The 23,546-nt window shown below is 42.0% G+C and overlaps 1 protein-coding gene across 1 annotated transcript; it reads left to right on the top strand.

The window, feature by feature from the left end:
- The first annotated feature begins 248 nt into the window (after window positions 1-248).
- Window positions 249-22,218, top strand: npl (N-acetylneuraminate pyruvate lyase (dihydrodipicolinate synthase)). The gene is made up of 12 exons (XM_079636960.1): window positions 249-414; window positions 635-704; window positions 797-870; window positions 968-1,055; window positions 1,849-1,906; window positions 2,138-2,213; window positions 2,324-2,416; window positions 2,577-2,725; window positions 2,824-2,870; window positions 20,601-20,685; window positions 20,806-20,845; window positions 21,467-22,218. Exons 1-12 carry the CDS (start codon window positions 402-404, stop codon window positions 21,610-21,612), a joined length of 939 nt encoding a protein of 312 aa, XP_079493086.1. The 5' UTR covers window positions 249-401; the 3' UTR covers window positions 21,613-22,218.
- The last annotated feature ends 1,328 nt before the right edge of the window (window positions 22,219-23,546 follow it).

The raw sequence follows: 23,546 nt of genomic DNA, 5'->3' as shown, positions 1-23,546 counted from the left end.
TTCCTAGCATGCCCTGCAAGCAAACTTTTTACGTTTGTAATATATATTACAAATATAATAAAATGAAAATATGGATAGTAAAAAATCCCAAAAGAAGATATATTTCTTATTAATCTTTCTGAAAGTACACGTCGTATCATTGTCTTTTTTTTAAATAAAAAATAAAATAAAAAATAACAACACATTTCTTAATATAATGCATACAAGTCCTCTAAATACAATTAAAAAGTAACTGCCTAGTCTATCACATATTTTACTTTTCAAGATGTAGCAACAACAAGTGCTTAAGTTACTTCCTCGTAAGCATGCATCACATGATTGCCTCGTGCAGTGACGTCATGTACAAACAAGTACAGCAGTACAACGAGTCCCCGCCCGAGCTCATTGAGCGCTTTTAGCCAATGAAAGAGGAAGGTAAGCGACTATATTTTAATTGTGGACTGAATTCCAATGTATTTGGTCGGGAAAGAATCAGGAAATAATAGAACTTGAGACTTTTCCGGATCCATTTCAGATCTGATTGCATTAACGTTACATGAATGACATGCCGTGTCAATGGAATTCTGGTCAGTAACTGTTAGGCTTCGACGTTTTGATAATACACATTGACTTTTTCTCGTTGTTGTGTAAGCAGAGATGTCTCGAAGCGTAAAAAAGCTCACTGGTCTCGTGGCAGCTACATTCACACCACTTACTGCAGAAGGGTGAATTACTTCATTTCTCAATAAAAGCTTTACACAATCATACCTGGCGTGCAGTGATTTGGTCACTGATATTCAACTTTTGCTGTTTTTAGGGAGATCAATCTCTCTGTAATTGGACCATATATTGATTACCTAATAGAAAAACAGAATGTCAAGAGTGTGTTTGGTAAGTCAAACCTATTAATTTAAGAATAATTAAGAATAAGGCAGCATGTTTTGTCATTTATGTTATTTTTAATCTAAACCACTTTTGTTTTTGGTAGTTAACGGCACAACAGGCGAGGGCTGTTCTCTAACTGTGGACGAAAGGAAGCAGATTGCTGCAGCTTGGTGCCAACATGGAAAGGGAAAGTGAGTTATAGCATGTTTATGGAGGTTATAACTATTCAGCTATGGGTAAAGATTACGTCCCAGGGGTTATAAAAGTAACAGAATTTTGACATTATTTTAACAGAAAAACTTGCGAAGGGCACATTAAGCATACCTTCATAGTTTATTTTCTACTACTTCTCACATTTATTTCCTGTATAGATTTTGCTGACCCAGACATACCTTTTTAAAATAGACAAATCCATCGTAAGAAATTTCAAATATACGATAAAAATCTAGCCTAAACAAAAAGTGGGAGAGAAAAAAGATCAGAAAATGATTCACATACTTTTTTACATTTCCACCACAACACGCAGTTTTACTCCTAATGAGTAATAATGTAAAATTATATGAAAAGTGTAAACATTTATGTAATTGTGTGTGTTTAGGATACCATTTCTAGCTATGAAATTGGAAAAAGAAAGGAGTTGGCCATTTTTTCCCAAAATTATAATTTCCAACACAGAATGCTTGTATTTCCTGTGAATAACCTTCATGACTGTGGTGTTGCTATCAGTTAAGCTACATATGATATGTGGTGAACATTTTAAAGATGATTCAGTGGAAAATGGCAAAAATAACACCGTTCTCCAGTGATGCAATAAGTATGTCCACTGTTGTCCACTATTAGTGGACAGTTTATTTTTTAAAGGTTCACAAGGACAAATTTGTTTATAGGTTAGGAAACACCTAATACACATCTTTATTGTTTTTTTCTCATGGAAGTTGCCCTTGCCAGATGTTTAATTTCTTTATACTGTATGTGTGTGTTCAGGCTTGAACAAGTGGTTGTTCATGTTGGCTGCATGAGTATAAAAGACTCTCAAGAACTGGTGAGCACACTGCTTCACATCCCCTTTTATTCACATGCATTATTCTGCATCTTTCATGCATATACCACTTTTCTTTATGCACTCTTCCGTTTTCATAACAGCAGTCCCACATACATATTTTCCTCCCATTCGCTGTTTATCCATTCGTGTTACAGCACGTGCAGATAAACAGCTAGTTCCCTCCTCGTGACCGTTTAAAATGCTGAGTGGATGTTTTTTACTTTCCTTCAGGCTCGGCATGCCGCCAGTATAGGGGCCGACGGCATAGCAGTAATCTCTCCTTCCTTTTTCAAACCCATTAATGCAGGTTTTAATACCCTTTTTCTAAACACTACTTAATTAATCTTATGTTAAAGCTATTACCAAATTTGCTTTTGTGTGATTTTCATAAAACAAATGACCTTCCTCTTTTCACAGATGCATTGAGGTTGTTTATAAAGGAAGTGAGCACCTCTGCCCCAGATGTTCCAATGTATTATTATCATATTCCAGGCATGACCGGCGTTGAATGTAAGTGCAGCCCCATGCCGTCATCATTACTGGCAGTCAAAACATTAACAACTTTGTAAATTCTTTAGAATTGCGCAGTACTACATTTTTGAATGAGGCAATCTGAGAGATTGACTTCCTACTGTGGTTCAGTCTGTTTCCTCTTTATTTTTTTCTTCAGTGGAGGCAGCTGATGTGCTAAATGGGATAGAGCAGATGATCCCCTCATTTCAGGGAGTGAAATACAGCGGGACTGACCTGAGGGATCTCGGACAGTGTGTCTGTTACTGTCAATCTCATAACTGGTCTGTCTTGTTTGGAGTAGATGAGGTATGAAATCCCCTCTACTGTATTTTTAATGCTAGTGTCACATTTATATAACTTGCGATTTTGATTTTATATGTTTTACTTCACACTTTGTTACACAGCAACTCTTGGGAGCGTTGGTACTAGGTGTTCATGGAGCAGTAGGAAGGTGAGTGCCAATATCATGGCATCTTACAACATCTCTGGCCTCAGTTGGCAAAAATACATGGCCTTTCACTATTTTTCTTTCTGTGGTGTCGCTTTGATTCCTAATAATACATTAGCTATTGTTTCCATACAAAGTTGCACATTTAACTTCTGTGTAAAAGTGGAATATCTCATATAACCTTTAAGAGTAAAGCACAGTTTCCATCCCATGTGTTAAAGTGAACAAAATCATCACTTTCTGGAAAATTAGTGCAAAATATCTGTAAAAAAAAAAAGGAAGTTGTTGCACCACCGTGGCTCTTTTTTTTGTACATCATAAATGACTTGTGCCTCAGAGCGCACAGGCAACATTCTATAAACACTGTAATGTTATCTTGGGTTCGGGTGCAGATGAATGGTGCTTTGAAACGCAATGGTGTGAGACACTTCTGGCAGGTCATTATGCCAAATCATTCTGATGACAGTCTTATGTTCAGGCATTTCAGAATGATCAAGCCAACATTTGAGATGCTGTGCAATGAAATTGGCTCACTGGTTAGTGCAGTTATCCAATCACATCCTCTGTTGAGACGAAGTCACATGAATATTTGTTGCGCATCAAGAGATTTATTTGGTAAATGTGTTTCCATCATAGTTTATGTGCATGTGTTCTTGTCTGATAAAAAAAAGAAGATCCACCTCTATTGTGCGCATACATTTTTTTAAATGTACTGTTGTGGCAAATATTCAAACAAACATCATCACTGAATAAGGGACACTTAGAATCTTTAAAAGTTATAAAAGTATTTATTCCTCTTGCAAGAGTGATCCTCGTCACCAATACACCTAAGCGAGTCAGTGAGGAGAGATAAGGGAAAAGCAGTCTCTGTCTGTTTTATATCTTATTCCCCTCAAGGCCTTTACTTATTTCCCTCCCCTCCGAGAGAGACAGATAGATACCAGTCTGTCTTCCTTATTCTTTAACTGGCTCACGAGGGGTAAATGCCCTCTTAACCTTTAGGCTATAAAGTACAAATGCACTCAAGATGACCCCTTTGACCATGTGCTTCTCCTTATCCTCACTGACTCCCCACCACAGTAAATTACCACACAAAACCCCTTCTCACTGTAAGTGAGAAAACAGATGGGCCTTCATTAAAAATCACTGAAATACAGAGTAATAAGGAAAATTCCACTACATTTCCTCTCTGTTTATCATACACTGATAACTTGATTAATCAAACATTGTAATAATAGTAGTAAAATAATAATGGTAAATAATAAATGCAAGTTCAAGTCATAACATCATATCATAAAATCACCCTCCTTGAACCTGTGGAAAAAGTTTAGAATGAAGAAGCATAAGGCTGTTTTTGTGGGGGAAAGTCCCCAAAATATTTTAGCAAGCACGTAAATAGGTTTACTAATGCCGGGCTCACTACCGCAGTCACACTAGTAAGGAAAAAGATTATAGCACAGTAGGAAAGCAAACATATCAAATTCAAATCATAAAATTGTAATAAAACCTCAGTTTCAAACCCTGTCCTTTTCCGCCCTCTCATGGCATATCACCCATTCTCAGACAAGGGAAAAAAAACATTTTAACTCAATTAACACGTTTCACTGTAACTTCCGCTACTGGTGTCATCATACTGGTGTTCATCAATATCATCATCGTTTGGATAGACAGTCATTTTCACCAATTGAACAGACATTCCCACTTTAACCAGTTTTCTCACTAACATAGTCACCCCCTGTATAAAACATGGTATGCATAACAAAATCAGTAATATTATAACTAAAATTGGCAATACAGTTTGAATCAACCAAAATCCCCAACCATCCCCCAGATGCATTATCCAGGTCAGCCAGTTTTCATTCACTGGCTCAGGCTCCTGCACTGCCCTTCTCATGTGCTCAATTACATCCGTTATGTTGTCACTGTAATCTGGAATATTGAAACAACAAGACACACCTAGCATTTTACAAACTCCTCCTCGTTCTGCTGTGATCAAATCTAAGGCTAAACGATTCTGGATCACTGCCTCTCTTAAATGTCTCATCTCATCATTTATCATGTTTATAGCATTTTCAGTAGCATTTGCTATTGCTAGTACAGACCACGCTAACCCATTTACCTTGTTTATCGTTACTGTCGTTCCCACCCCTAGGAAAATAGACCACCCAACATTTGCCCCAGGTGTCGTCCATGGATCAGATAATGTGTACCCCGAATAATGGCTTGGCAAAACCCCAGGCAAAATCTTAACACTTCTTTTCTCTCTTACCCTCGGCGTTTTGTTTGGCAAATACACAGATGTTCCCACATTTATCAAAGCTGGATAACAGCACCCTGACCACCCGTGTTCAGGCATCCTGTGAAATGCTCTGTTCCCACAAACCCACACTGCTGCTGGTGAAGTCTCATACAGTTTACCAAATGGACATGTGAAACTAATTTCTTTGCCGTTGAGTGTCGCTGTGCAATTGTTCACTGTCCCGCCTTTCATGTTGATTCTGACCCTGCAGTCAGACCATCCTGTTGTGAAAAGTCTCTGTGCATCTGAACAAACGCACACATCACCTTTCTCATGTGTTACTCTAAGTGGTGGAATTGCTATATCAGTGTTGTTATATCGTCGAATGTCGTCACAGCTGTCCACAGGTTGTTTCGTTGGTGTCTCTCCTTTCTCCAGCTCAGCTGCTGCTAAAAGCACATCAGTCATTTGCTGTGGAATCAGACACTTTGTTACATTAGCTGTTGCTACAGTCAGTGGGACAGCCTTCCATGCGTGTGACATTTGCAAACAAAGCCAGCAGCTCGTCGTTATCTCTAATTCCTCTTTCTGCAGCATAGCCAGAGCACAGGCCTTGTTACCTTGACATTTCATCATGGCTTTCTGCACTTCAGGATTTCCTTGACCCTTTCCCATGTCTCCGTTCTCCATCCATGCCAGCTCGTCCCTTGTTTCCCGTTCGATCTCAGGTGTAACAAAAGGTTTTAAAGTTGGGACTGCCTCATTTACAATAATGTCAATTTCTTCATACCAGTCCGTTCCCCCTAAATCTAGTCCACAATAGTACTTGCCTTGGTCTGACAGTCTTACTTGTGTTAGCTCGACCGTCATCCCGTACCTGTTATTGCTTAGTCTGTGTTTTGCAAATACCTTGAATCTTTTGTCTTTGCCCCACTTGAAGTTGGCTGCGTACGCTTTCACGTCGCCCCACTTACATGGGTGTTCGCAGAAATAGAAGCCTGCGTACTCCTCGCTGCGTCCCTCACAGCCTGGACAGTTCTTTTGATAGGGGTTGCAACTGAAACTCACATTTGATCCTTCATGAACTGTCACCGTGCTCCTCTCGAGACCCCTCGCTGGTTCCACCGCTTCGAAGGCGTCTCTCCTAGCACGTTGTCGAGTTGCGTTGTTCCTCTCTGTTGTTGCAGTCCTGTTGGTTTGATCTCCTGCTGATAACACTTTCAAACCTTCTGTGAAGTGCAGTATTAGCAAGCAAATTGTCACTGATAACACAGTCATTATGAATGTGGTCTTAAACAGGCCACACATTCCTGGCACTCTGAATGGATGCCACGGTCTCGTACGCTCCATGTTCTCAGTCACTCTGATCAAAAGTTCAGCTGTATGACCAGAAAGTGTTAGAGAAATACAGTCTTTAAAGCACCAAAAGTCTTATCTGTCCTGTTGTCACCGGTTTTCAGCCGGATTTCGTTTGCAGTCTGGCGCTAAAATTTTTTAATCTTGTTTGTTTTTCAGTCTGTACCTTTTCACGCCACACAATTGTTTTTCTCTGTCTTCAGGCTCTGTTGTGTCTTTTGCATGGCCTTGCTTTTGTGCAGATAATGGTACTTGCTGTTCAAAGCTGGATCTTTGACGGTCATTGGCGTTGACCCTCCTCCTGCGATTGCTCCGCCTCCGCAATGGGCGGCACCTTCCTGCAATGGTCTGGTTGACCCTCCCCCCGCGACTGCTCCGCCTCCGCAATGGGCGGCACCTTCCTGCAATGGTTTGCGTGGACCCACGTGGCCCTCTCCGCGACCTTCACCGCCGTGTGAGTCACCAGAAGCACCTGGAAAGGTCCAAGCCACCTTTTCGCCTTCCAGCTCTTTCTCCTGTGATCACGAATCACCACGAAATCGCCAGGCCTGACGTCGTGCAAAAACGTCTCAGCAACTCTCCCCTGGGTAGCTTTCACCTGCACAGAAATGTTTGATAACAGACACGACATTCCTTTGCAGTAATTCAACATGTCACTCTCACACACATCCGTTGATGGCAGTCTTTGCTTACCCCCCTCTATTCCCATGAATGGTGGTCTGCCAAACAAAATTTCAAATGGGCTCAAGTTTGTTTTCACTCTTTTTCTCATCCTCATGTACATCAGTACAATTGGTAGGGCCTTAACCCAAGACAGACCTGTCTCTTCGCAACATTTTGCCAATTTGTTCTTGATTGTCTGGTTCGATCTCTCTACTGCTCCTCCTGATGAGGGCGCGTAACTGCAGTGCGTTCTCATATCAATGCCCAAGAACTCTCCTACCTGCTTTATTGCAGCATTTACAAAATGTCTGCCATTGTCAGAGCTGATTTTTCTTGGAATTCCCCATCTCGGAACAATCTCGGTTAACAGGGCCTTTGCCACTGCTGCCGAATCTTGTTGCGAGGTTGGGAAGACCTCAACCCATTTTGACCACATGTCAACCATCACCAGACAGTGTTTCAGTCTCCCACACGGGGTTAACTCGATGAAATCCATCATTAGATATTCAAACGGACCTGCTGGCGCTGGTTGAGATGCTAAGGGTGTTTTTATGCCTCTTGCTACATTGTGTGTGTTGCAAATGACACATCTTTTGCAAAAATTCTCAGCAAACACTGTAAACCCCTTAGTGAACCATAAATCTTTCATCTGCATTACCATTCCTCCCTTCGACACGTGGTCAAAACCATGTGTCAACTTAGCGTAATGCTGAAAGAAGTGCTTGGGTAAACAAGGAATGCCATCACTCATCCATACACCCCCCTGGAGGCTGCAGCCAGACGACCTCCATTTCTGTTTTTCTGCTCCTGTGGAGAAAGTCTGCATACTTTCTAAACAAAGAGAAATGTCAGGGTTAGTCACAGATACCAAAGCACAAGACGTTTCTTTTGTCTCCTTCGTTGCCGCGGCCTTCGCCGCCGCGTCGGCTCTCGCGTTTCCTGTGGAGATAAAGCTTTTATCGTTAGAGTGCGCTGCGCATTTACAGATTGCAACCTTGTCTGGCAAAAGAATGGCATCCAAAAGCTCAGCCACAAGTGAGGCGTTCAATATCGGATGTCCATCCGATTTCAAAAAAATTCCTGTGGGCCCAAATTGCCCCAAAGTCATGCGTAATCCCGAATGCGTAACGCGAGTCTGTGTAAATCGTCACACATTTGTCAGTCATTAATTTACACGCTTCTGTCAGAGCAACCAATTCAGCTGCCTGAGCCGAATAATTCGATGGCAATTTGCCAGATTTCAACACGTCAAATTCAGTAGTAACCGCGAAACCAACCTTATTCAAACCTGTTTGTGGATCTTTCGAAGCTGATCCATCCACAAAGAGGACATTGTCACAATTCTCCAAAGGTGTGTCCAACAGGTCTGGACGTGGTGTACACACCTGTTCCAATGCTGATAGACAACAATGATGCTCCTCTCCATCATCTTCTGTTGGCAGAAGTGTGGCAGGGTTCAAAGTTGTGCATCTTTTCACAGTTATGTTCGGCATGTCAAGCAAAATCGTGTGATACCTCAGCCATCTGGCCGTAGACAAATGTGATGTTCTCTGTTCCTGCAAAATCATGGAGACTGCGTGTGGGACCATCAAAGTCAAATCAGAATACCCCACAAATTCCCTCGAAGCCAGCACAGCCAGCTCAGCAGCCGCCACAGCCCTCAGGCAGAGTGGCAGACCTGCTGCGACTGCATCAAGCTTCGTTGAAAAATACGCTACTGGTCTCAGTCTGTCACCATGGGTCTGCAAGAGCACTGAACTCATAAAACCTTTTTTCTCGTCTACCATTTGTGTGAATGGCTTGTCCACTGCTGGCAGGCCCAACGCTGGAGCCTGAGTCAGTTGCAGCTTCAAGGTTTCAAAAGCTTCCTGTGCCTCTGTGGGCCAATCAATCTTGTCACATGATCTCAAGCCTTTCCCTGCTGTGAGGGCTCTCAAGGGCTTTTCAAGCAGTGCATAATTTGGAATAAACGTTCGACAATATGCACACATTCCCAAGAATGATAACAATTGTTTCTTTGTTATGGGTCTTGGTACATCTGCAATCGCTGTAACTCGTTTCTTAGAGAGAGCTTTACTGTTTGGTGTGATTGTGTGACCCAAAAAGGTTATTTCCTGCTTCACAAACTGCAGCTTTGTCAGGCTGACTTTGTGCCCCTCCCTTTCCAAATGTTTCAGGAGAGTCACACTGTCAGCCACACAGGTAGCCTTATCTCGCGCGCAGAGAAGCAGATCGTCGACATATTGAACCAAGGCCGTTCCGTTCGATAAAATTAACGGTTCGAGACTCCGTCTGAGCGCTTCATTGTAAATCGTCGGAGACTCGCAGTACCCCTGACACAAACGAGTAAAAGTGTACCCTTTGTTGTCAAAATCAAACGCAAACCAGAACTGACTATCCTTATCCACTGGAACGCTAAAGAAAGCGTTGGCCAAATCAACCACAGTGAAATACATTGCATCTTTCGGAATTTGTGACAAAATGGTGTACGGGTTCGGTACGCGCGCAGCTCTCGCAATAACGGCTGAATTAACCGAAATGAGATCTTGCACGAAGCGCCACTGAACGGTGTCATTCTTATTAGCTGTTGCCTTTTTTACTGGGAAAATAGGTGTTCGTACTGGAGAATCATGACACGGGATGATGACTTTCTCTTTTAAAAGAGATTCAAAAACTGGCCGGATCCCCAACAAAGCTTCCTTTTTCAGTGGATATTGTTGTTGACACGGCCTGTAATCAGACTTTGGAGTGATTACCACTGGTTCGCAACCTTTAATTAAACCAACGTCATATTTATGCTTTGACCACAACGTTGAAGGTATTTCTGCCAGAACAGGATGAATGTCTGTGGCAGAAATAGCTCCGTGATCATGTTTCTCCATTACATTCTTTTCAATAGCAGTCACAGTTCTCTGTACATCAACCTCAAAATCACAGCTTAGCATAGATGCCCCTGCACTTTCACTGTGTTTCACCCCGTCTCCCCTTTCAGCCCAATCTCTGGCTGTCATGCATTTTCTCACAAAAGGGCCCAACTCCTCCCATTTCTGCGCTCTGCCCTTGGTCACTGACAAGTGTGGCGCAGACACTCCTGCTATCAAATACAGCTGCATTTGTTTTTCTGACAGGCAAGCTGAGAGCGCACACACATTCTCATTCCAAAAAAGTTTATCAAACCGCATTTTCTCATTATCTGTCCCGTTAAACCACTCTTCCTCAAACTGTGGTTCACGCTCAATAACAACATGTGACGTGCAATGCAATTTGTCAGGCATCATAATTTCTCTGTTATCTGATACTGTGCGATCCTTTGCCAATTTCAAAATCATTTGTGCCCAATCAGAATTTTTAATCTGCCACTCGTAAGCCCACTGTGGCTCAAACTTTGCACAACACATCTGCTGTTCTTCCTCAATTACAATACCCATCGGGCCAGCAGTGAGTTTCAAATTTAACTCACACATCAGATCTCTTGCTAATAATGGAGCTGGACAGGATGCAGAACACAAAAACGCATGTTTTAATGTTCTGCCCCTCTCCGTCTCGCATTCCAACGGCACAGTGAAATTGTCTGAAATATCATGCCCTGACGCTGACGTGCTTTCAAACACTACATCTGTCAATCTGGGTTTGCATGGCAAGTCATATGGCCTTATTGTGGATCGGGCTGCTCCCGAATCCACAAGAAAATCTACCATTGTACCATCAACTAACATGGGATATCTCGGTAGTCTTAAAAACCCTGCACCTTTGTACATTCTCAAACATTCAGCAGACACAGCATTATTCAAATTTTCCTCAGTCACACATAAAGGTTTGCAAGCAGTTTCTTCATTGCAAAGAGCATTATGTGAATCAGTGTATTTGTGCGTGTTGTGTGTGTGTGTTAAAAAAAATTTCACTTCCCTTTCTCGCAGCCGGTTGAATGCCTGTCGCTCGCCCTCCCCTCTCCTGTTCTCCGTTCCTCTCCAGTCAATCCGCCTTCCTCGCCTCCGGGCAATCCTTAGCCCAATGTCCCTCTTCCTTGCACACTCGGCACTTTGAGCATTTGAAAAAGTCATGTTCATTGCTTTCGCAAAGTCCACATTTCCACTTTCCTTGATACGCTTTCTTCTTCTTGTTGGCCCAGTTTTGTCTCGCTGGTGGTGCACTCGTGCTAGCTTTGATCTGTACAGCGGCCAGCTGCAACTCTCTGTCCGCCTTCAGTTTCACAGCTTTGTCCCTCTTTGTCAGCAGCTGCTCTTCGGCGTGCATAGCGTGCGCTAAAGCGGTCGTAAGTCGCCCGTTCTGCCACTCGATGTAGCTTGCTTTCACCGCTTGTGAGATTTCAGGTCTCAGTCCGTCCAGGAAGCGGCTCTGCAGATGGCACTCCCATGTGCTGGGCTGCACTCCCCTGTCCGCCGGCTCTGTCATACCGCTGTGTTTCTGAAATGCATCAAAAAGTCTGGCATAATAGTCACGAACGGACTCTTCTCTCACCTGGCGACAGCTGTTGATCTTTTCTGTGTCCACTCGTGCTGGGAAAGCCTTTTTTAATTCTTCTGCGAGTTTCTTCACTGCCCCTACATATTGTGCGTTGGTTCCATGCTCCCAGTCTCCATGCACTCTTCGGTGTTCTGTTTTCGGCATGTGGCAACTCACTTTGTGCCAGCCCGTGGCCCCCAGTTTTACGGCTAACAGTCGTTTCAGTTCTTGTGTGGTGGGGCTGAACTCCTGACAGAAAGTGACTAGTTCGCTTGAAAATCTGTCACCTGCGTCGTCCGGGCTCGGCAGATGAGCCATCGCTTCTTTCATGTCTGTCACAGTCCACGGTCTGTAGACCATCACCGAGCCGTCCGGTCCCGCCACTTCCACCATCGGGGCTGTGATGTTAACTGTTTCATCTCTGACCTGTGATCTTGTGACGACCTTCTTCGGCTTGGCTCCTCTCTGTTCGTCCGTGATCTCCGTGATTTCGTCCTCCTCGCCCTGGGCCACGCGCCTGGCCGCTTGTTGCGCTGCAAGGTCTTTGTGCACTGCTTGTGCCGTTTGCACCGCTAGCTGTTGGATTGCCAGTGCCACCACCGCTTCTTGCTGTCGTTGTGCTTCTGCTCGTGCGGCTTCTATCGCCTCCTGCTCTCGCTGTGCTTCTTGCGCTGCAGCTCTTGCTTCTCTGTCCTTTCGCTCCTCTTCCGCTTCCTGCGCTTCACGCGCTTCACGCGCTGCCAGCGCGGCTTGTGCTTGTCTCTCTCTCTCTTCTCCTTGTGCATCGAGTTGCGGTCCGGCTGGTGCTCGCGGCTGGATGGGTCTCGATGGAGAACAGTCAAGGTCGGGGTCGAACTTCAGTGCAGTCAATCCGGCTCCTGGGTAGTGTGTTTTGTACTCCGGCGGTGCCGGTCTCACCGTCATTTCATGTGGAGAAACACAAACATACTTTGGGTTAGTCGGTTCTGGTGGAGCAGACACACATACAGGCAGACTTTCACACTTTTCATTCTTTCTTCCTGCTAATTCTTTTTGCATTTGTCTTCTTTGTCTTTTATCTGCTTCTTCAAGCCAGCAATCTACTGTGTTTTCACATTTTTTGCATACATGCCTAACACATTTACAACAACAACCCGGTTGTTTCTCACTACTCTTTTCCACTGAGTCTCTCACCACTTTCAGCCTCGTGAGGCTCAATGTTCCCTCTTCGGGAAAATCATGATGCTTGATTAATTTCTCAATATCTTGCATGCATTTCTGACCATAATGTTTTCTCATTTGGTAGTACACCGGTGTATCATATTTCATAATCTTGCTCTGAGACATTCCCATATTGGCTGCTCTCTGTTCTCTCCGTGGATTTCTCTCTGCGCGCGTTCTCTTTATTTGTCAGACGTCTCTGACAAATCCGACCTTTCTTTTTAACCCAGTCGGACGGGTTACACTATTAGTGTCACTATTAGTGTCCTCCTAATTACGGTTTACCAAAAAAATCTGTTACGACTTTCTTGGCTCCCCCTAATTAGCCTCAGCACCCGAAAATAATTCGCTCCGTGGTGGAACAATTAATTTTCAGGTACCTATCTGTATGAAATGTCTTGGTCTGTCACAGTTCTCAATTAATTCCAGATTATTTATCTGCTTGAAATATCTTGTTCTGTCACTGACCTCAATTAATTTCAGATTATTTTCCTCGTATCTGTTTGAAATATCTTGATCTGTACGTAGATCTCAATTAATTTCAGATTCCGTACCACAAAACAAACAGCCCTCAGCCAATATGGTTCAGTTTCACTTTTTCTTCCCCCAATTAAACTTAATTTAATTATACCTTACCCAGAGATGCTGTTTGGAGCCACCTGAGTTCTTTGATTCCAGTGGCCGGATCCGGTCCTAACGGCGGAAACGGTCCCTCGTCTCTCAATTCTTTTCTCGAGGTAGGGTTGGAACTTTTCAGTACCAAGGTGATCAGCCGCCGCCCGTCCGTCAGTCCCGGAATCACGTCCAAGAAATCCCACAATTCTGACACCAAGTTGTTGTGGCAAATATTCAAACAAACATCATCACTGAATAAGGGACACTTAGAATCTTTAAAAGTTATAAAAGTATTTATTCCTCTTGCAAGAGTGATCCTCGTCACCAATACACCTAAGCGAGTCAGTGAGGAGAGATAAGGGAAAAGCAGTCTCTGTCTGTTTTATATCTTATTCCCCTCAAGGCCTTTACTTATTTCCCTCCCCTCCGAGAGAGACAGATAGATACCAGTCTGTCTTCCTTATTCTTTAACTGGCTCACGAGGGGTAAATGCCCTCTTAACCTTTAGGCTATAAAGTACAAATGCACTCAAGATGACCCCTTTGACCATGTGCTTCTCCTTATCCTCACTGACTCCCCACCACAGTAAATTACCACACAAAACCCCTTCTCACTGTAAGTGAGAAAACAGATGGGCCTTCATTAAAAATCACTGAAATACAGAGTGTTAGGGGGGTAACAGTTATAAGACCCGAGACCAGATATGATGAAAGAAGACCAGGAGTCGTGAGGTTCAATCAAAAAGATAAAAATTTACTGAAGAATAGTTTGCAGTTTCATCGGTAGAGCGAGCGTCAAAGTCTCACGAGGAGGTCGCAAGCCAACTCTCCCTTACACAAAATAATACACCAATTATACCATTTTGCAAGGGCAAGCATCGCATCATCATACATCTGATTGGCTAAGAGAATATAAGACCATAAACAATTTCACACATGTGAGCAGATAAAAGGTGCCTATCGCCATTAGTTAGGATAGCTGTCGCCAATCCTTAGATTTAGGTCAGCGTTAACCTCGCAGGTTGAGGAGAGCGTCGATGAGGCTGAGCGTTGGGTCCCAAATGCCTACGTAGAAAGTCAAACACACACACACATAACACCACCAAATAACATCGCCAAGGCCGAAGAGTGCTTGAGCTTCGTATTATCAGTTAGCCAAAACATAGCTCCTCAGGAAGAAAGGCAGAGAAATGGCATTGCTCTCTAGAGAAAATATATAATTTCACAAGCACAAAAGAATATAGAAATGATTATGTGATAATGCACATATATATATATTTGATTATTGATTTGTATAAAAGTAATGTACGCATTCAAAAGGATATGGAATGAAATATATATATAACTGACTGAAGAGACAAGGGATTTTGACCAACCCTTCAGTCCCCCGTTTTAGACCTATGTGGGGTCCAATACCGCCACGTCTGGTCTAACAAGTGAGGTCACTACGGAAGGTGGAGTGGTGACAAATGCTTCCCTGGCGGGTCACAAAAGTCTCTTCGCCTCTTTACGGACATGCTGGAAACTAAAAATTCCAGTCCCCATTCCGAGGCTCTCCCACCTTCCACTCACAACAGGGCATCAGTGTTGTTCTTTCTCAGTTTATCGCTCAGGCGGTTTGTCAGCTTGATCAGTCTGCTTTCCTCCTCGGCAGGTTTCAACTTACTGCCAGAAGACCTGCAAATATATGAGAAGAAGAAACAAACACACATACACACACAAAAACAAAGAAGAGCCAACCCACGCCTCCACTTCTATCCGACCGACCTTTTTGCATAATGAGGGTATTACCGGGATAATTTGGGGAGTGACCAAGCCAAAAGGTCACCGTCTCATTTCCGTCCAAGCGATAGCAGCGATCATTAACTTTCTGATACATGGTTGGAATTAAATTTAGACCCTCAGTTGAATTTAGGCATGGGTATTGAACCCATGATGGACGGTTATAAATCTCCTCACAATCCCAGTGAGTGGAGAACGCATGGAGTCTACCGGTCCAAATTGAAATCTGAATACATCAGGAATGATAAGGCTATTATAATCAAAGCCACAAACGAGAGAGGGAGTGCCAATCGAATGATGGCCCACCTCACTTTCAGTCGTTTGGTATTTCGCACTTCTTCCTAAAGAATTAGCAGCTTCAATATATCGCCGGATTCTGCCATCTGTAATGATAAAACATTGTTACAGAATTTTTACACTATCACACATATAAATGACAGACCTTTACGAGACAGTTCGTTATTATGATGCGGTGATTTGGTTGGAACCTTTATCGAGTGGTTTCACCTGTGACCAATGTCTCCAGACAGTACCCAGAACCCCTCTGTCAAGTAAAACAGATGTATTAGTTGTCAAGAGCACCTGGTAAGGTCCATCAAATTTTGGACCTAGAGGAGAAACAATCTCTCTTTGCAACATTACACTGTCACCTATTTCAGGCAAGGCCGGCATGTCTTTTTGCTCAACATTATCTCTCTCTGCTTGTCGGACACTGACACTAACTCGTGTATCGCGTAAACAGTTATCCAAAGCCTTCAGATAATTTTGAAAAGCATCTTTCAACGGCCCGGACGGTCCCTCATGTTGCAGGGGAGCATCCCAAGGCAGTCGCATGTAACGACCTGTCATTATTTCAAAAGGACTGATCTGAGTAGTTTTGTTAGGGCTGGCTCTCAGACTTAAAAGAATCATTGGAACAGCTGCGTGCCACCCCTTCCCCCACTCCAACAATCTCCTTCTCAATGACGTTTTGAGTGTTCTGTTTGTACGTTCAATGGAGCCGCTAGACTGAGGCCTAAACGGGATGTGGAAGTGTTGCTTCACTCCCATCAGTTTCATGACATTTTTCATTACCTTTCCCGTGAAATGTGTACCCTGATCTGAATCAATTTGTAAGGGTAAGCCCCATCTTGGGAAAATTTCATTCAACATTACTTTTGCGGTTGCGTCTGCGGTGCAGTTTCTCAGTGGAAATGCCTCCACCCATCTGGAGAAAAGATCAACAATCATTAGAATGTATGTGAACCCTCCACTAGGGGGCAATGGACCTATGAAATCAATTTGGAGGTGTGTCCACGGACCCTGAGGTCAAGGGGCATGTCCTAAGGGAATTTTCAGCTTTGAGGAAGAATTAACCTTAAGGCATACTAAACATCTCTTACAGAAATCATTGCAAGAAGCCCTCAGCCTTGGCCACCACCAGGTTTTTGAAATCATTGCATGTAATTTCTCAGGCCCTGCATGTGCCAACCCATGATACAAGGACATAAGTTCCGTTCGAGCAGAAACAGGGCAAACAAAGCGTCCATTAAATTTCCAAAGTCCTTCAGAATTTTTCTGTGCTCCTAACTTTGTCCACTGTTCTATCTCTTCAGGGTCATCCTCTGCATAAAGTTCAAAAATGTCTCTGGAAGTTTCATTCTCCTGAAGGGAAAGAGTCATCACACTCACACATGATTCAGTCAGTTTTGCAGCCTCTCTGGCAGCAGCGTCTGCAGCGTGGTTCCCTTTGGCTTCCGGGGAGCTGTCAGTAGCGTGCCCGGTGACTTTGATGACTGCTCCTTCTGCGGGAAGATCACAGGCATTCATAAGTTCTTTTACCTGATGTTGATGTGAGATAGGAAGTCCTGCGTTAGTCAGAAATCCCCTGCTCCTCCATACGGGGCCGAAGCGTGTACCCTGCTCATGAAAGCTGGAGCCGTCCACGAACAAGTTCATAGCATTAGACAGGGGTTCAGATTGAAGAGGGCTTTGGCTGTCCGTCTCGATCAGTCGGGCTCAGTTGTGTGCAGTTCCTTCTTCTGGAAGCAAGGAGGCAGGATTGATAGCAGTTTCAATGTCAATTTGTATGTCCACATTTTTACTCAAGAGAGTGGTCTCCCATTTGGCTCGTCGTTGATTAGAGATGGAGCCTAAACGGGTATTTGTTAACAGTTTCAAAATCTGGTGTCTGGTGTGCAGTATCACCTTTTGATGTGTCACAATGTCACTGCCCACTCTGCACAGTCACATATCAACAGGCACGGATGTTGCCCTGCCATTGAAACAGGAATAGGAGCAGAATAATATCCTACCATCCCATACGAGTTCCGGCCCGGAACCTTTTGACCCAGAGCAGCGGAGTAAGACCAGGTCCCCACCCATGTCCACAGGTGGAAAGGCCTGCTGGCATCGGCATGTCGTAATGCTGGGGAGGAAGCAAGAGTTTCTTTGATACTCACGAAAGCCTCCTCCATCTCCTCAGTCCAGTCGATCAAATCCGATCCAGGTCTTCCTCCTTTCAGTGCCTCTGTGAGTGGTTTAGAGAGTTTAGTCTATTCAGAAACATACTGGCGGCAGTAATTCAAAAGACCCATCACTTGCCTTAAACCAGTGACAGTGTTTGGCTTTGGAAGTTCAATAATAGCTTTAACTCGTTCGGGGGGGATGCGTCGGCCACGCACCCCCACAATCTGTCCCAGATAAGTCACTTCAGGTAATGCTAGCTGTGCTTTCTTCAAGTTCACTTTGAATCCCCCGTTTTGGAGGGCCTTCAAAACAGTCTGAATAGTTTCAGCTCCCTCTCGTGCTTCATTTCTCAAAGGGTATTGTCTTTTGGCTTCATGCAAGGGACCTGGAATGATCAGAGGCTGAATCTGTGCCAGACCACAATCATATTTGTCTTTTGCCCATACATTTGGGAATTTAGAAATTATAAACTTCAGCGATACTCACAGAATCTGCCACTGCACATCTCTCCTCATGGTGGGGGCCAGTCTGAGATAAGCGAATTGTTTCATTGCAGCCAAGCACTAGCTTATTTTTAGAAAGCAAAACATCAGCTTCAAGGTTTTTCAAAATGTAAACACCAATAATTGTCCCTACAGTGTTTTCTCCTACCCAAAATTCAGTCTAATATACATTTTCAGAGTTAGAAATGGTTAGAGGGACAGAAACAGATTTGTGATACACCTGTTTGCCATTTAGACCTTCTATATACAAAGTTTCAGAAGTGATTTCAAGATCGATTGGTTACAACAGCCACATTCAACAGTCCGCGCACCTCAGTATAGGGTCCATCATACTGGTTCTCAGTCTGACCGGCTAAAGCTGCCGCCTGAACAGTCTGAGAAGAGATGGTGGGGGCGGAGGGAGCACGAGAGACCGCCTCACATTTCGCAGCTCTCTCAGCCTGATCACACACTGCCTTTAGACCTTCACTCAAACTGCACAGATCAGATCCTATCTCTCGTCCGATAATTTTTGTCATCCTATCATGTTGAGCAATCAAGCTGGACCACCCATTAATCATGTTAGGGATTGTTTTTTTTTGTTTGTTTTTTTCAGGAGTTATTGGTATACCACCCATCTTACAAATCCATGAATAGGGCAAACACGGATAAAAATTTGACTTTATCAGCTTCTTTTTTTGTTTGCAGCCAGTCTAACTGCTGTGTGATTTTCCACTCAGAATCAAACCCCTGACTGACCATTTTCTTAATGAGCTGTGCGTATTTCTTTGATTTGAGCTCGTCAGAGCAGAGCTGTTTACAGCGTTCGCTCTCTTCCATTTGGTCAGGACTTTTTTCTTTATCAGTCATTCTTATTGGTCACAGATGAAAAACCACCACAGAAAAAGATTTAGCAGCCACAACAATAAATTTGGCGGAAAAATACGTTTAGCAACAATAGTGAGACTTCTACACAATGAAACTGCAAATTATGTTTCGCTTCCCAAGTCACATTAAACTGGTCTATGCCAATTTGGGTCACACTATATATATATTTATTTGTTTGGGACCGTTCCTGATGCATCCCTGGCAAACAACCCTATATTTTACTATTTTAATTTTATTTTATTGATTTAACTAACATCTTGTTCCCTATCTGCCTGAATCACTAACTTCGGGGATCCCCTATCTGAGATGGAAGAGATTGATCAGGTTTTGCGGTGCCACTGGACCTAATCCAGGGACGCCCTCTGCTGGGGTGGTGTACCACACCCGTATTGCCCCACTGGGCCCCCACAGAGTGCGTTTCACTTTTGCTGTTTTAAACAAAACAGCAACCCTTTATACTCTCGTAGTATAAATAATCTTCACTCGCCTCGTCGGAGTGAAGCTCTCCCGTTCCCCTTCAAAATCTCTTCCAATCAGACAGCCCTAATACTTAATAAAATCTTTCTACCTTGTTTGCTGATTTGCCAGAGATGTCACCACAGAATGGTTTCCCGCCAATCCTCCACCAAACTGTTAGGGGGGTAACAGTTATAAGACCCGAGACCAGATATGATGAAAGAAGACCAGGAGTCGTGAGGTTCAATCAAAAAGATAAAAATTTACTGAAGAATAGTTTGCAGTTTCATCGGTAGAGCGAGCGTCAAAGTCTCACGAGGAGGTCGCAAGCCAACTCTCCCTTACACAAAATAATACACCAATTATACCATTTTGCAAGGGCAAGCATCGCATCATCATACATCTGATTGGCTAAGAGAATATAAGACCATAAACAATTTCACACATGTGAGCAGATAAAAGGTGCCTATCGCCATTAGTTAGGATAGCTGTCGCCAATCCTTAGATTTAGGTCAGCGTTAACCTCGCAGGTTGAGGAGAGCGTCGATGAGGCTGAGCGTTGGGTCCCAAATGCCTACGTAGAAAGTCAAACACACACACACATAACACCACCAAATAACATCGCCAAGGCCGAAGAGTGCTTGAGCTTCGTATTATCAGTTAGCCAAAACATAGCTCCTCAGGAAGAAAGGCAGAGAAATGGCATTGCTCTCTAGAGAAAATATATAATTTCACAAGCACAAAAGAATATAGAAATGATTATGTGATAATGCACATATATATATATTTGATTATTGATTTGTATAAAAGTAATGTACGCATTCAAAAGGATATGGAATGAAATATATATATAACTGACTGAAGAGACAAGGGATTTTGACCAACCCTTCAAGAGTAATAAGGAAAATTCCACTACAGTACATTTTCAGATTTTTTTTTTTTCAGAATCTTTGTTTCCGTCCAGATTTTTTTTAACGAAATATCCCAAAATTCACATAAAAGTAGGTGGATGGAAACATAGCTATTGTGTCATTCAGTGTCTCCTGTGGCTGATTTGATTGAAAAACAGAAGCTTAAAAAAACTTAATCTATAAATAATGCATTGCTGAAGACCATGCAACACTCTCTCTATCCTCTCCAGCACATATAACTACCTCGGACTCATAGTGAACCAGATGCTTTCTGCTTTTGATAAAAGCAACCACATGCAGTCCAGAGCCCTGCAGGTACATCATTCATCCCATGTACATTTCTCATTTAGTGCTTTTGGACTGTTTTTACTTCATCAGCATGTGTTCAGGTTAATGAATTAATATTCAGGTTAATGAATTTGCTTCTGTTTACAGCTTGAATTTATGGAGGTCATCACATTTGCCAAGAACCTTGGTGAGTTGACTGTTTTGCGCCTTTCAAATGTTTGGGGTTGAAAAGATTTTCTAAAGAAGTTTCTTATGCTCACCAAGCCGGTATTTATTAGATCAAAAATAGAGTAAAACACGTGAAAGATTATTGCAATTTAAAATGACGTTTTTCTATTTTAATATATTTTATAATGCAATGTATTCCTGTGATTGCAAAGCAAAAATTTCATTAGCCATTACTCAAGTCTTCAGTGTCACATGATCCTTGTAATATGCTGATTTTTTTTTTGTGCTGCTTAATAATTTTTGGAAACCGTGACACGTTTTTTAGGGATTCTTTTATGAATAGAAAGTTCAGAAGAACATCATTTATTTGAAAAAGAAACCTTTTGTTAAATAAATCTTTAAAAAATATATATATAAACCTTAACATTATATAAATACCTAGACTTTCACTTTTGATCAGATTAATGGGTCCTTGCCGAATACAGTTCTTAATTTCTTTAAAATGTAAAATGATACTGACCCCAAACTTTTGAATGGTATTGTGTTCCCAGTACAGCTGTGAGGTGTCAGTAAGACATTGGTTTTGTTGTTGTTGTGTAAATGGTACTTTTGATTAACTTTATTTGTGTATGCTCTGCAGGTTTTGATGTGGGTGTGAATAAGCAGGTGATGAGTGAAGTGTCAGGGTTAGTGCTGGGTCCTCCCCGACTCCCGCTGCTGCCGTGCCCCGTCTCAAAGGCCCAGGCTATAGCACAGAAAATCAAGGACTTCTCTCAGAGACATTAAAATAAAAGTAGAAATTTCAGTGATTTCAGTGAACCTACATGAAATTCCAAAAAAACAAAACAAAATGGCTTGTATTGTTATCAAGCTGTAAACTGTTCTTTACACTACAGTATTTTTAAGTACTGTATCTTATATTTGCATGCTTTTTACATTTCCTACATTACACTTGATTTTCCTTTTTTAATGTTTCATTTTGTTGTAAACGCATATATTAAATCTGTTGCATTTACTTTATATATTTAATAACATTACAATGAAACTAGCAATTTATATGAACCTACTTGAATTACCCAAAAGATTTTTAGAATAATCTTCAATGTTACTGATTTCTTTACATCATTGATGTACTTGTATACATAAATTGTCTTGTCTTATACTTGCATGTGTTAAAGCACACTCGTATGAAATCTTTAACATTTTCTTTATACATATTCTTTAATACTGTATTAATTACACTCTTTTGGCTGGAGCTGATGTAATTGTAAATGGACCATTAGCATGAAACGAGAGTTTCTTATGTTTTCAGATTTGTATATTTCCACATAGAAAAAGGGACATTTTTATATCTTGAAATTAACTGAATAAAGATTATTATTCAAAATTCAATGCAAGATATTCCTATGAAGTTCTAATTCAAAGTCCTGAAATCTGCCCGTTTTAATTAGAAATTTCTAGTTTAGGTTTGGTCAGCAGTGGCTTTTTATTTTTTGACCGTTTGTTCTTACCATATTTTCTCTGGTCTTTCCACTTTATTGTTAGAGAGCCCTAGGATTTACCTCACGCATTGAGGACCTGCTAATATCTGCTTAAAGGGATAGTTCACCCACAAATGAAAATTCTGTTAATGGTTCTGGCTATTTACTCACACTCAAGTTGTTCCAAACCTGTATGAAAGTCTCAAGTACCTGTGAAAAAAGTGTGGGGGTGGTATGTTATGTTTCACTAGTACTTCAGGAATGAGGACACAATGGACTGTGCTATCATTACCTAATGAGTGGTTTTAGTGCTGACTTCACAGAACATTTATCAGCTGCAACACATGCAATTTCCTCCTAGTGAGAATGCAAGTAAAGGAAGCTGAAGTGTCTGCAACAGAAACATTTAAAATTCATGTCATGGCCACGTTTCCTCTAGAAAAAGCTGTCTGAATACAAATTAGAGACTGTTTTTTTTAACTGGACATGTATTTTTGTGGATACACTTTTTACTTTTTTACAAGATACACATCTTGTGTAACATCTATGACATCTCAAATTTAACCCGTTTATACTTTTTCCACCTGTTGACATACACACCCCTTCCTCTGGTATTTTTGGAAATGTATCCATTATATCTTAAAACCAATTAATAACAAAAAATTAAGTTGTTGGGTTATTATTTATCACAACACTTTATTAATCTGTTTTTGAGACGTTGATATCTGTTTGTGAATTTAACATGTAATGGGCAACTGATGTGATCTTTGGGGGAGCCAGAAATAATAAGGGCCACAATTTTTTTAAATTGCCCAAGGAAAGTTTAAAATCTAAGGTTAGGCTAAAATCTCAGTGATGTTGTGGGGCTGAAACACAGTAAGCACACAAATATCGCATATTTCTTTTTATTAATTTTGTTTCAGCTATTTTATGTCCAGAAACGAATGTAAATATAGGCTATTTATGTAGCCTACTTAAATAAATAAATATTCCATGGTGGACATATACCCCCGGTTTAACAGACAAGGTAAGCCTAGTCCCACACTAAAATGCATGTTTGAGCTGTTTTAATTGAAAGTAACTTGCACTGACATATCTTAAAATATGTAAGTGCCATTGTTTTGTCAAGATGCTCATCAGAAAGGTTTTTTTTTCTTTCGTTTTTTTAACGTTCTAAGGTATGTTTTTAAAAGCTACTTAAATGTCATAATTGAACTAAGGCCTAAACTGTGTCAGTGA

Source organism: Phoxinus phoxinus (assembly GCF_949152265.1).
Source record: "Phoxinus phoxinus genome assembly, chromosome: 15".
In the NCBI taxonomy this organism is placed as follows: domain Eukaryota; kingdom Metazoa; phylum Chordata; class Actinopteri; order Cypriniformes; family Leuciscidae; genus Phoxinus; species Phoxinus phoxinus.
The sequence above is the reverse complement of the archived record's forward strand: the minus strand, read 5'-3'. Positions and strand labels throughout refer to the sequence as shown.

What these genes read in the sequence shown, in the direction of transcription:
- npl (XM_079636960.1), top strand. An exon ending in ACACCACTTACTGCAGAAGG is followed by an intron (nt 705 to 796) that starts GTGAATTACTTC and finishes TGCTGTTTTTAG; the next exon opens with GGAGATCAATCTCTCTGTAA. An exon ending in TGCCAACATGGAAAGGGAAA is followed by an intron (nt 1,056 to 1,848) that starts GTGAGTTATAGC and finishes GTGTGTGTTCAG; the next exon opens with GCTTGAACAAGTGGTTGTTC.